Source organism: Cotesia glomerata, linkage group LG2 (genome assembly GCF_020080835.1).
Source record: "Cotesia glomerata isolate CgM1 linkage group LG2, MPM_Cglom_v2.3, whole genome shotgun sequence".
Lineage (NCBI taxonomy): Eukaryota > Metazoa > Arthropoda > Insecta > Hymenoptera > Braconidae > Cotesia > Cotesia glomerata.
The window spans coordinates 25,762,138-25,775,126 of NC_058159.1; the positions used below are offsets into that span (position 1 = coordinate 25,762,138).

Below are 12,989 nucleotides of genomic sequence, written 5' to 3' on the forward strand. Positions count from 1 at the left end.
TACTGTGTAGAAATTAGCACGTCTGTAGAACTTTCGATCCTGCTTCAAAATTTTAATAAAGACTTAAGGTATTACCCTCGCGATTTCCGTCGTCAAAAGTTTATGCCAGAGTGTACGGTACACATACCAGATAGCCATTATTGACAAGCCTAAAACTTTTTGCTGTTTATGTACTTATTTCAGCCAATCACGAAGGAGATACTGGTCGTTTGAAAAGTCTGGCAACACTGCGTGAGCGTTAAGATATTTTATAGTGGTTATACTGTAGTGTTTTGGACTGGCTGTAGACTTACCTCTGTTTTGATATATGCGTTTATTTATTTATTTACATACATTGAAAGATTAATATATATTATTATATTAAAATTGTTAACTTTTTGAATTTTTAATAAATATAAAAAAAATTAAAATTAATTCAGCCGACATTTAAAAATTTTTAGAATTTTTTTATTGAAAAATGATTACAAAAAATAAAAAGAAATTTCACTTGAAAAAAACTTCAAAAACTGTAAATGCAATATAAAAAAAATTTTTTTTTTTCTAATTTAATTATTAAAAAAAAGTCAAAAAATTAAAAATGTTGGCTAACTTTAGTATCATAAAAAAATACTTATTTTCATAAAATAATCATAGTTTTTTTTTTAAATAAATAAAATTAATAACTATAATATTACACCTAACGTAAATTAAACTTTTCAAATTTGTCGGCGCATGCGCGTCTCATACTTTCGCGGCTAACAAAACTTGCGCTGTTGCCACAGCTTTATTAACGTATCCCCTCCTCAGTTAAAGTCTGGTAAATTTTTCATTACTTATTAACTTAATAAATATCTCTGAAACTGTGTGGTAATTATCAATGAATTTTTTTTTTTTTAATTGTTTAGTTGTTAGTTAACGTTACTCTAGTTTTTTAAAAAGATCCTAAGAAAAGTTTCTAAGATATAAAAATGTTTGTAGGTAAATTTTTCGATATCCCGTATACCGTAATGTATAAGAGCGTTCAAAACTCAAACTTTAAAATTATATATCTCGGAAACTAGATGGTAAAAAATTCTCAAATTGCGCCAATCGACGCAGAATTATATGAACATTAATCTACCAAAATTAAAAAAAAATCCTAAGAAAACGACTTTGGCGAGGGTACTACCTTAAGAATATTTTATATATAAAATTAATCCTAAATATTTTTTAACGAGTTTTTTAACGATTAGATCCTGAAATTTTTAGAACGGCGGTTTTTTTTTTTCAAAAATATGAATTTTTTAATTAAAAAAAAAAAATTTTTTTTGTTTTTTGCAACTTCTAAATAACGTAAAGTTATGCAGATACATAGTATTGTAATTTTGAGCATTAAAAAATTAAATGCACGACGTGGAAATATTAAATAATAAACTAATTTCAACTTTTTTTTATTTTTTGGACATAATCTTAAAGTCAGGCTTAACTCATGTAATGATATAATTTGTTATTTATCCTTCTTTCATTTCATTTAAAGTTGTTGACACCACTTATCGTCTTATTAACATGCAAATAATTTCTCCATGTGACGTTGCAGCCGTATTCATAATCAAAATCAATTTTAAATTTGGATTGATCTCAAAACTAATTTATATTTGTGTCAAAATATGAATTTCAATCTTAAACTCATTTTGAATCAGAATTTTTTTGCACGGGATTAGATACTGACATGAAAAATTTAAATAAAATAGCATAATTTTATTAACAGCTGAAGATTACAATTTAATACAACTACGCCATCAAAACTGAGGAGATTCACTTCATTCTTCAATTGCTAGCATACTTAACTCTGTAAATTAAGTTCTAAATATTTTAATAGAGTGAAAAGTTACCGTTGTATGTATTCAATACTTATATTTATCAGAAATTAGTTGTACCAAGATTTTTGTTGCAAATTCGAAATAACAATTCATAATGCATTCATATAAAACTTTAAATTTTAAAATCTGAAAAACTTTTTTTTTAGTATAAGAGAAATTTTTCAATTGACTCTTTTTAAAAATTTATGGAATTTTAAGAAAATTTTGATAATTTATTGTGATATGTAATTTTAAATTTATTTCGATAAAAAAAATTCTTTAATGGATTCACGTCTATTTAAGAACCTACAAATAATTAGAAAAGAAAATCTATCATTTGATTCTAATTATAATTATTATGATGATGAGCGTTTAACTCTGTAAAATTATAAGGAAAAAATAAAAATTTTAAAATGACAGTTTAAAGTAAAATTTATAAAAGCTGGGTAAATTCTGTAAGAATTACATTTAAAAACTGCATTATTATATCTAAAATTGTGAAAAAAAATTTTTTAGATTTTTTTCATAAAGATGTTAATTAAAATTGTAATTTTTTCAGTTTTTTAATTGGAGTTTTTTTTTGTAACTACAAGAACCATAATTTTTCAATTTTTTTCTTCGTGTACGATTTTTAAGTTAACATAACTAAAAAAAAAAAAAAAAAAAAAAAAAAAATTAAAATTTACTTCAAATTGGACAGTTAATGAATCGTCATAAACTTTTAATATCATCGGAGCTTTACTTACTTCACCAACTATTAATTGAACTCCTAAATAACTTTCACTGTGTAATTCTAGAAAAATAAATAAAATTATTAATATTTTGTAGTTAATTCAATTGTTTATTATAATTGTAATAAATAACATGAAAATAATATCAAAATTTTTTATTTCACACAATTCAAAAATATTTGTTTTTTATTTAATTATTAAACTGACAGTGTTATGTTTGATGTTATATAGTTAAAAGATATTTTTCAACTAAAACTATTAACAATATCAAGTGATTTTAAGTAATTTATTTACTTGATGCATTAAGTGAAGTAACTAATCAAAAGTAAAGTAATTATACATCTTAATAATTAATAGCAAAATAAATTCGAAAAACTTTTAAAAATAGAAAAAATGCAACTTACATTTACCAAAATATGTTTTTCTTTCAAATGAAAATCTACTTACTAAATAATTATCCATTTATTTTTTTTAATCAAAAAATTTTTGACCAACTGAGTGCAATCACTCTAGTAACTTTGACAGATTATAATTACTTAAAAAGTGGTACACATTGTGAATAAAAGTATCCGGCAATATCTTATAGAAAATATCAAATAGCACTTGGTCTGTGCGTTTAAGTATCATCTTCCGCTGCAGAGCCTTTTTTACATGAAACGCAAGAATTTCTCCGTAGAGTGGGAATTTTTCAATCCACCCTTCTTCTTGATCTACAGAAACTTCGACGTGTTTGAAGCGGAGAGCCAAAAGATGCTGAGACCTCCTAAGAATCGTGAAGCAGGACCAGTTGGTGTACAATTCTTTGGTGTCCTTCATCAGTTGGATTTCTTCAGAACATACAGCTCGCAAATTGTAAAATTTTTCATCTTTAACAGCTTCTCTGTTTTTTTCACAGACATAAAATCCAGCGACAATCAATTTGACAATATGACATTTTATTAAATAATTACAAGAAATTTTTCTGAACACATTGAACTCATAATTGTTATCCAATACAACATCTAACGGCAGCTCTTTATGAATATTTTTAGTATTTATATCAATATTTGTGCTCAGAATCAATTGTAAGCAGTCTGAGTTGTCCTCTCTAGCAGCAGCGAATAGACAAGTTTCATTACTCTCGTCAACAGCCTGGATGTCAATGTATGGATGATTCAACAAGAACTCTATTGAATCCAATGAGTCATACATACAAGCAGCCATCAAAGGTGTGCATCTCCGGTGCGATCTCATACCAGAACCCGCCAAGTTAACATCAGCACCATGACTAATTAGGAGCTCTATTATGTTCACATTAGATTTAATAACAGCACAACAGAAAGGTGAATTGTTACAAAATTTATCGACATTGACTTGAGCACCACGTCTGATTAACAATTCCACCATTTCATATCTGTCCCAACTGATGGCTATTGTTAATAGCGATTGGAGATCCTCTCTTAGATCATTGATATCAACACCAGTATCTAATAATTTTTCGACAGTCGTTAACATGTTACACATGACAGCAAATTGCAATACTGAATATCCGTATCCTGTCGTCGCCTGGAGATTGCAATTCAAAGCTAACAAGTGATCTATCATTGCTTGATCATTCAGGCCTATTGCAACATGAATTATTGACATTGTAACTGTACCTATGAATAGTCGATCATATATTTCTACCGAATTGAAGTCATTTTGCCGAAAAAGATAATCATATTCCGTCTCAACTTCCAGTACGACATTCTTCGACAGTGTACCTGCTTTTATTTCTTCACAAACCTCGTCGTAATTCTTTTTACCCAGAACTTTTAACTTTTTAAATTTTTTATAATTATCAATTTCTCTTCTTTGTTCCATTTTGATTGGAATATTGATTAATACAACTCAAAGAAATTGAGATTCGCGCAAAAAAAATTATTAGTTATTATTAGTAAAGATTAAAAAAAAAAAAATATAATTTCAAAAAAATTTACTAAATATTTTACTTCAATTCTAATATGGAGAATAAAGATGCAGAATTCCTCTCCCTCCATAAATTCCTAAACTTCATTTTATTTTTCAGTTCATTTGGCGCCTACTAGATGGCAGCACGTGGTGGTTTTCGTCCGTCGTCTGTCATTTAATGTCCATTGAGGCTATGTCACAATGTTTATATTATACATGTCGACAGGTCGCATGTATGCGTATGGAATAACCTCTATTCACTTTTTATTAATAATTAACTTATTTATTTAATAGTATAAAATAAAAAAAATTAAAATGATGGACATAAAACAGCAAGTAATTGATAGATTCAACGAATTATTAGATACTGACTTGAAAAATTTAAATAAAATGGCACAATTCCATGAACAGCTACAGCTGGAGAAACGTCAAATTGAAGAATCAGTAAGTATTACAATTAAAATGTTTATTATATTTTTATTAATCAATTTTTATTATTTATTTCAATCAGCTGACAATGGCATCCACGGAAGCTCCTTCTAAAATAAAAGCAGCTGTTGCCAATGTCGAATTGATAAAGACAGATATTGAGAATTCCATCGAGATGTCGGAGAAATTGCAGCAGTCGATTACAGAATCATTACAGCGTGACAATAAAACAAAATCTATCAAAGCAATTATAAATAACTTGGAAGAACTTGAGAGAGGCTTATCTTATTTATCATTAATAAAATCTATCGACACCATCAGGTAATTTATTTTTAAATTAATGATTATGAAATTGATAGACATCTGACAATTTTTAGAATTATTTTAATAAATAAATTATACTAAAAAAAATTTATTTAAAAAATTTCATCTTTAGAAGCTTTAAAAAATTATGAAAGCAATTTTTTAAAAATAATCATGACATTAAAGTTAACAGTCACTCCACAATTTTTTAATTTTATTTAACAAAAAAATGTATTCTAAAAAATTATGAAAGCAATTTTTTAAAAATAATTGTGACATTAAAGTTAACAGTCACTCCACAATTTTTTAATTTTATTTAATAAAAAAATTGATTCTAAAAAATAATTTTTAAAAAATTGCATTTTCAATTTTTTTTAATTTCTAAGACATGTCAATTTCTTCTAATTTTTTTTTGCTATAATTTATTTGCTTCAAAATTTTTTAAATTATTAAATATATGCTAAATTAATTTTGATAAAATAATTTTCTAGACCTAATTTATTTAATAAAAAAATTGTCTAGTGTCAACGAATTTCAGTGTCATTAAAATTATGGCTGTCAATCAGTAAATAATTACCTCCAATTTATTAATTATTTATTTTTTAGTAATGACATTGAATCAGCAATGTCTTCTGGGAATGATAAAACAATGATTAATTCATTTTCAAATCTCGTTGAAATAAATTGCCAATTAGAATCGTCAAGCTGTCAGAATCTTGTTAATTTTGTCCGTGAAACTCTACACTTTTGGCACAACCATTTGAAAGATAAATTTTCCAAGTAAGATATCTTCAAAATAAATACTTAAATAAACACTATCTATAAAAATGAACAATAATTATTTTTTTCAGAGAGTATATGGATGTTTTAAAAAATCTAAAATGGCCTTTCTGTGGTGACAATCTTTCTACACTGGCATCACCAAATTCTGATGCACTGAATAAGTTTAAAATTCTCACGGAATATTTATTACAGCTACAGTTACCGTATCCTTTAAAAAAAAATTTTTTTTTTACATTGTTAAATAGTCAGATTTAAATAATTATCCTTAATTAGTTAAATAGACAAGAAACTGATAAGTCATCAATGAAATCAAATTCACTGGCTGATTTTTTACCCGTAAGCCTGCCAATACATTTGCTAGTACATCCATTGCGTCAACGTTTTATATACCATTTTAGTGGTAACAAACAAACTAATCGTCGTGATAAACCTGAGTGGTATTTTACGCAAATACTCTCGTGGATAAGAGACCACGAGTCATGGATTGAGAAAAATGTTCAGCCTGTATTGAATTCTAGTGAATTCAGTTACATAAATGCTAAGGTACATCTCAAAATTTATTAACTCAATATGAAAATTAAGTTAGTCGACATCTAAAAATTTTTATAATTTTTTTTTTGAAAAAATTATTACAAAAAGATGAGAAAAAAAATTTTCCTTTGTAAAAAACTTGAAAAACTTTAAGTGCAATTTTTAGAAAATATTTTTTTGTTCCAATTTAATAATTAAAAAATTAAAAACGTTGGCTAATTTTAATATTATTAATTCAAAAGATTAAATTCTTTCATTTGAACATAAATTACAGGTTGAATTTATGCGAGCACTGGTAAAATTAGCCGTAGAAAAACTTCAGACAGATCTTCCTATTGTGCAATATGATGACGCGCTGTTTGCTCATTTGGTCGACGAAGCTCTAGCTTTTGAACGTGACTTAAGAGAAAATCTTTTCTACCCGCCAAATCAACCCGCAACTGTTTCTGTTTTGACTCAAGCGCAATCTTTTGTCAAGTGGATCAACATGGAAAAGAAATGTAAGCTCCAATTTAGTCATTCAATTATTAAAGATAGCAGTTGATGATTTTTTTTTTAATTTTTTAGATGCTACTGAGAAAATGGATGCGATTTTGAGTGCTCCATCATCATGGGAACGTATTACTGTGGCTAATGTCGAAGACATGAAAGTTACTGAATGTGCTGAATCGTTTTTAACACTACTGACGACAATGAATGAAAGATATAGTCATTTACCTCAACCCGGACACAGGTAAATTTATTAAATTTTAATTTATAAGATGGTTCATTCATTTAAATGTAGTTTAATTGATGATTTTTTGTAGATTACAATTTTTGGAGCTACAATTGGAATTAATTGACGACTGGAGAGTTCGTTTATTACAACTACTTCATCAAAGCTGTGAAGATCCACTTCATTCTTTAATTCCTAGCATACTTAACTCTGTAAATTATGTTCTAAATGTTTTAATGGAGTGGGGAGTTACCGTTGTATGTATTCAATACTTATTAATCAGAAATTAGTAGCACTAAGATTTTTGCTTCAAAATGACAATTCATAATAAATGGTTCAAATTTTTTTTAGTCTAGCAAAAATGTTGGTCCTATAAAAAATTTATCAAACAAAATTTGTTCAAAATTTAATTTTACAAAAAAAATGTCCATTATGTTTTTTTCTCGGTTAATAATTTCACCGTAATTTAAAAAGTAAGATTCATAATTATTAGAAAATTTGAACATTTTATTATGAATTTTAATTTTGGAATTACAGCGAAAATATTGATTTTTTAAAAAAAATCATTAACATTTTTTTTATAAAATTAAATCTTGAACAACTTTTGTTTGATAGATTTTTTTTATAGGGCCAATATTTCGCCATAATATTACGCATTTAAACCATTTATTTTAAAATTGCGGCAAAAATTTTGGCCTCAGAAATCAGATATCAGATTTTAAAAATTAACTAAAAATTCTAAAATGTTATCTAGCATTTCTTACAACTACACTATTTCAAAAAACAATGTGAAGCCGCAGATCAAGCAACAGACTTAGGTTTAGATTTCCTAGAAGATTCTGCTGAAGAAAGTGGTACTGTTTTTGATGACGCAGTTGCTTTGCTGAAGAGGTTAGAGAAAGAATTGCTAGAAGAAATAAGTGACTCAGTTGCGCTGGAAGTTAAAGCGCGTAGCAGACCTTACAGGACTGACAAGTATATTTTTATAATTTATTTTTTTAATATATTTATAGAGAAGTATTACAACTATTAAATTGTACTTTCACTAGATGGTTTACCATGCAAAATGACAAAGAAGTCGCATCTTTATCAGTAACTCCAAGAGGTTGCGTAATGTTTGAAGAATTGGCTTCAAGACTTCACGTTATGAATGAAGTTTTGTCTTTACCGCTTTTTAATCAAGCCTGGAGAAATGTAGCTTCGCAACTTGACCAGTATCTCTTTGAAGGGGTTGTTTTAGAGAATCAATTCAACGCTGGTGGATCTATTCAATTGAAGTACGACATAACGCGTAATTTATTTCCACTGTTTGGGCTGTACACCAATAAACCAGAATCTTATTTTCCTCTGTAAGTCAAAATTTTTATTTAATTAATTAAATCAAGTAAATTTAATTATCGTATTAATGAGTAAGTTTAATTTCAGCCTGAGAGAATCGTGTTTGTTATTAAACATGCTCCTTGGATCCGTAATGTTATTGATGGAAGTGTTAGAAGGCGACAACGAGGAGGCAGCAAAAGAAGTACTAGCCGACGTAGGGGTTTTTTCTCTTCCACCATCCTCAGCTCTACTCGTTCTAAAAGCCAGAACGGACGTAGCGATGCAATAAATATATTTTTAATGATAATTATCAATAAACGATGATTGAATGATTTATAATGCAAAGTTTTCATTTAATAGAAAGGCAAAACAGAATTATTGTTCGAGTTTTTTAAACTCTTTTTTATAAATACAATTAAAAAATAAATAAAGAATAATATATTTAAAAAAAAAAAACAATAAATAAATTATCATAGTAGAGTAATTCAATCATAATCACACTGAAAAAAAAATTAACTTAAATCAAGTAAAAAAATTTTTAAATCAAATAAAATTTACTTAAACAGAAAAGTTTCTTAGTATAAGAATTTTTCCACTCAAATTAAGAAGATGTTCTTGAAAATTATTTACTTAATTCAAGTTTTTTTTTTTTTCTATGCAGATCTAAGTAATAAAAATCATTTTGAAAACTTTTATTCCTTGCACTGATAGATAAAAATCTCTTTTGAAAAATATGGGCATTTGTGGGACAATAAATTAATTTATTGGAAATTTTTAAAAATTCTATTTCTTAGCTAGAGAAATCAAATATTTTCACACAGTAACTTTCTTGTTGAAAAAAAATTTTCTAAATTTGAGAAAAAACAATTTTAGATGAAAATTCTCAAGTTTTCTGCATAAAATTGCTTACTGTGAGAACAATTTTGATTTCTTTAGCTAAGAAATAAAAATATTGAAAAGTTCCAACAAATTAATTTCTTGTCACAAAAATGTTTCTTTTTTTCAAAAGAAATTTTTTCTCTCATCAGCGTGGTCTCTTTTGGGTATTGGTATAGTTGGTGATTGTATTGTGCTAGAAAGTTTATCGCAGTAGGCCATTTTGCATACTAATTTCAATAATTTAAAAGCTATTCGTAGGTAATTGGGAAATCATTTTCAGGTAATAAAAGTAAATTAAGATAATGAGGGGTAATTTTTCAAATTTTCAGGTAACGAAGAGCTATTCCAAACGGCCAAAAAATTTTTTGGCAATGTTTTGTTAAATTTCTTTAACAAATAAATAAATGAATAAATAAATAAAGGCGTTTCTTTACAAATAAATAAATAAATTTAAGTTGACAATTGTTAATTTTTGACTTCTTGTTGAATATAATCTTCCAAAAAGTCAACATTTTTTTTTTGGCGCTTGAGTATGAGATCACTTAAATTTATTTGAGACGTGAAATTAAAGGAAACTCTGAAAATACATCAAGTACTGTCCAGCTTTAACAATCTTAAAGATTTTGTTGCTTTCAAAGATCTGAAAAAGATAAGCCATGATAGAGATCAGAATGATTCATAAAAGTTTGCATGTCTAAAAAATTAACAATGATTAAGCAAACAAACAGATGTTTAGCTACAATCTTCAGAGTCAGCTTGAGTAAAATTTGGTTGAAAATATCATGGGAAGTTTATTTACCTGACCCGCAATATTAACAGCTTATTAAGTATAACTGATAAAAAAAGCATGCTTATTTTTCACAGTAAATGATATTTTTTTTTGTGTATGTATCTTTATTAATTATATACATTAAATAAAATTCTACAAAAAATAAAATTGATTATATTTAAAAAGTTATTTCAACACAAAATTTGGCCGATGGCAATGTTGCTATTTTATTACTGTAGCAATTCATCGTTCATTGGCGCTCATAGAGAAGTTAATATATTTTGTTACCTTATTATTTTCTAAAACAGGTGTGAGTACGTTTATAGGTTTGACGACATCAAGGTGAATTTTTCAGAAAATTATTAGCCACGTTAGCAAGGAAAAGGAGAATCATGACTAAGCAAAAATTTCGCACTTTCACCTAAGTAGTGTTAAAATATTTTATAAAAATAAAATTAATTTTTCAAAATATCTTAAGAATAACTGGAATTATTTTAGATTTGGTTGATGATTTTTTTCATTCAGATGAAGTTTTAATAATTTATGAAGTACCAAAATTTCATCAATGATTTTTTATAAATATTTGGATTTAATTATATGATGAAAATTAGTAATTGTCTTCATGTGGGGCTCCAATTTAGATGGGCATAAAAAATCAAAAAATTAAATTATGAATAACAAACTAGTTAAATTTAACTTATTTGATTTATTTTGATTGTAAATTCCTGAATTTGCAAACTGAAATAATAATAAAAAAATTTTTAATGACAGTAAAAATTTATATTATTTTAACGAAACTCTAGAGAGATTAACTGACAAAATATAATACTATTTTTTTCCTCAACTATGAAAAACTACAGAAAAAAAAAATTTTCATAATGTAATTTAAAAACTTTTTTTTTAATTTTTGAAAAATTTATCAATTATGGCATTTGAACAATAATTTTAAGGTGCTGCAATAATTTTGGAATATTTTTATATTATGATTAATATTATGTAGTGAGAAATAAGAGTTGATACGCACCTGAAATTTTAAGGATTAAGAACATTGAGGTATCGACTAATGTTTTTCTGTTTATTCTATTTTCAATGCATAATATAGAATGTAATTTAGAAAAATATTGAACTATATATTTTTACCACCTCTAAATATTATTGAAAAATTTTTCAAAAGTTCATAAGAAATTTTTAACTTTTAAAATTTAATTTAAAAATTTTTTTTATGAATTTCTGAAAAATTCATCGATTATGACCTTTGATCAATAGTTTAGAGGTGCTGCATGCAATGAAAAAAAAGAGTTGATAAGCACCTGAAATTTTGAAGATTAAAACAATTAAAATATCGACTAATTTTTTTTTGTTTATTCTATTTTCAATGCATAATATAGAATGTAATTTAAAAATATTAAACTATATACTTTTATCAACTCTAAACATAATTGAAAAATTTTTCAAAAGTTCACAAAAAATTTTTAAATCTTAAATTTAATACTGTGAAAAATTTTTTTTTAATTTATCGAATTTTTCATGATCTTGGAAGAAAAAAATAGAATAGTATTCTGTCCCTCAAAAATCTCAATAAAAATTAAAATAAATATGTATTTGTAAAATTTTTAAACTGTAAAAAAAATAGAAATATACAATTTTATAAAAATAATAAAAAAACAATTGTCAATAACCGTATTTTTTTATTTATTCTGGCCGAAAAATAGTGGAGCTTCATGTCTTGATAATTTCCAAATTAAATTACTAAAAAATTTATTAATGAAATCAATAAATTCCATTCTACAAAAAAAAATCAATTAAAGAAAAATCTAAGGTTAAAAAAGAATAATTCTAAAAATTTTTATTGACACCATACTGTTTGGTGTCAAAGTTGGTGTGATATTTTGACTTAATCATTCAATGGTTTTACGGTGATTCATTTCATCCCATGTCAAAACCTTCCCAAAAATTAGTTGTCTCATGTCTGCGGTAAGGTTTTTTGGCTTCCAAAAGATATCGAAACTTGTGGAACAAACAATCTGATCAAGAGTAATGTTTTTATCTCGTTCCCAGCTGCAAAAAAAGCATTAAATACGTAGATATAGTTGAGATTATACAGTGAGTACGGCGTCCATATTGTTTATTCTCGAATAATCTTGTTTGAAAATGCATTATTATACCTGGAATGGGGAAGGAGAGCACGCGCTACGTAAGATGGGGGCGGAGAAGAGGTGCCACAAACCCACGTGCTTTGGTAACAACGTATATTGTACGATATTAAGTACAGTAACTTTACAAGAACTCTTCAATATTTATCTTTCTCTTACACATTATATTTGGCCAAGAAATAAAATTTAAGGCGCATTTTGCTGTCTTAGGTAAAAACAGCAAGCATTACCTCAACCCCCGAGTTTGAAATTCTTCTATAGTGAGGGCAGCAGACTGACGTAGCACCCTTGAGAGCGAGCAAGATAGCAATATAGTTAAGTGATTTCAGGTAGGCAAAAATTGGAAGTGACCTATAGTACTAAGGTAAAAGCCCCAATATATGATCATATATTGGGGCTTTTACCTTATATCAAAATTAACTATAATAACTGAAGTTGCAAATGTACATGAGTCCAAAGTACTATACATTTTAACTCGGTAGTCAGTTCAGTAGCAACCTCTAACACAGTCGGTTGAGCACGTGAATTATTCACATTTTCTGAATTTCTTTGTACTTATTGTGTTAAAATTAAAACAATTTTTAAAAAAGTTATATAGTTAATAAAAGTGCTAGCATAATGTTTTGTGAT

The 12,989-nt window shown here is 26.6% G+C and overlaps 1 protein-coding gene across 1 annotated transcript; it reads left to right on the forward strand.

The window, feature by feature from the left end:
• Nucleotides 1-4,664: 4,664 nt before the first annotated feature.
• LOC123258792 (RAD50-interacting protein 1) lies at nt 4,665-8,954 on the forward strand. The gene is made up of 11 exons (XM_044719006.1): nt 4,665-4,921; nt 4,989-5,227; nt 5,816-5,989; nt 6,061-6,195; nt 6,274-6,535; nt 6,798-7,023; nt 7,091-7,256; nt 7,330-7,495; nt 7,993-8,213; nt 8,288-8,587; nt 8,664-8,954. The coding sequence occupies exons 1-11, from the start codon at nt 4,793-4,795 to the stop codon at nt 8,845-8,847; spliced, it is 2,202 nt and encodes a 733-aa protein (XP_044574941.1). The 5' UTR covers nt 4,665-4,792; the 3' UTR covers nt 8,848-8,954.
• Nucleotides 8,955-12,989: the final 4,035 nt, after the last annotated feature.

Excerpts from the sequence above, each read along its gene's own strand:
- LOC123258792 (XM_044719006.1), top strand. The coding sequence starts at position 4,793 with ATGATGGACATAAAACAGCAAGTAATTGATAGATTCAACGAATTATTA. Across the intron at positions 6,196-6,273 it reads TTATTACAGCTACAGTTACC|ACAAGAAACTGATAAGTCAT; the intron begins GTATCCTTTAAA and ends TTAGTTAAATAG. Across the intron at positions 8,588-8,663 it reads CCAGAATCTTATTTTCCTCT|CCTGAGAGAATCGTGTTTGT; the intron begins GTAAGTCAAAAT and ends GTTTAATTTCAG.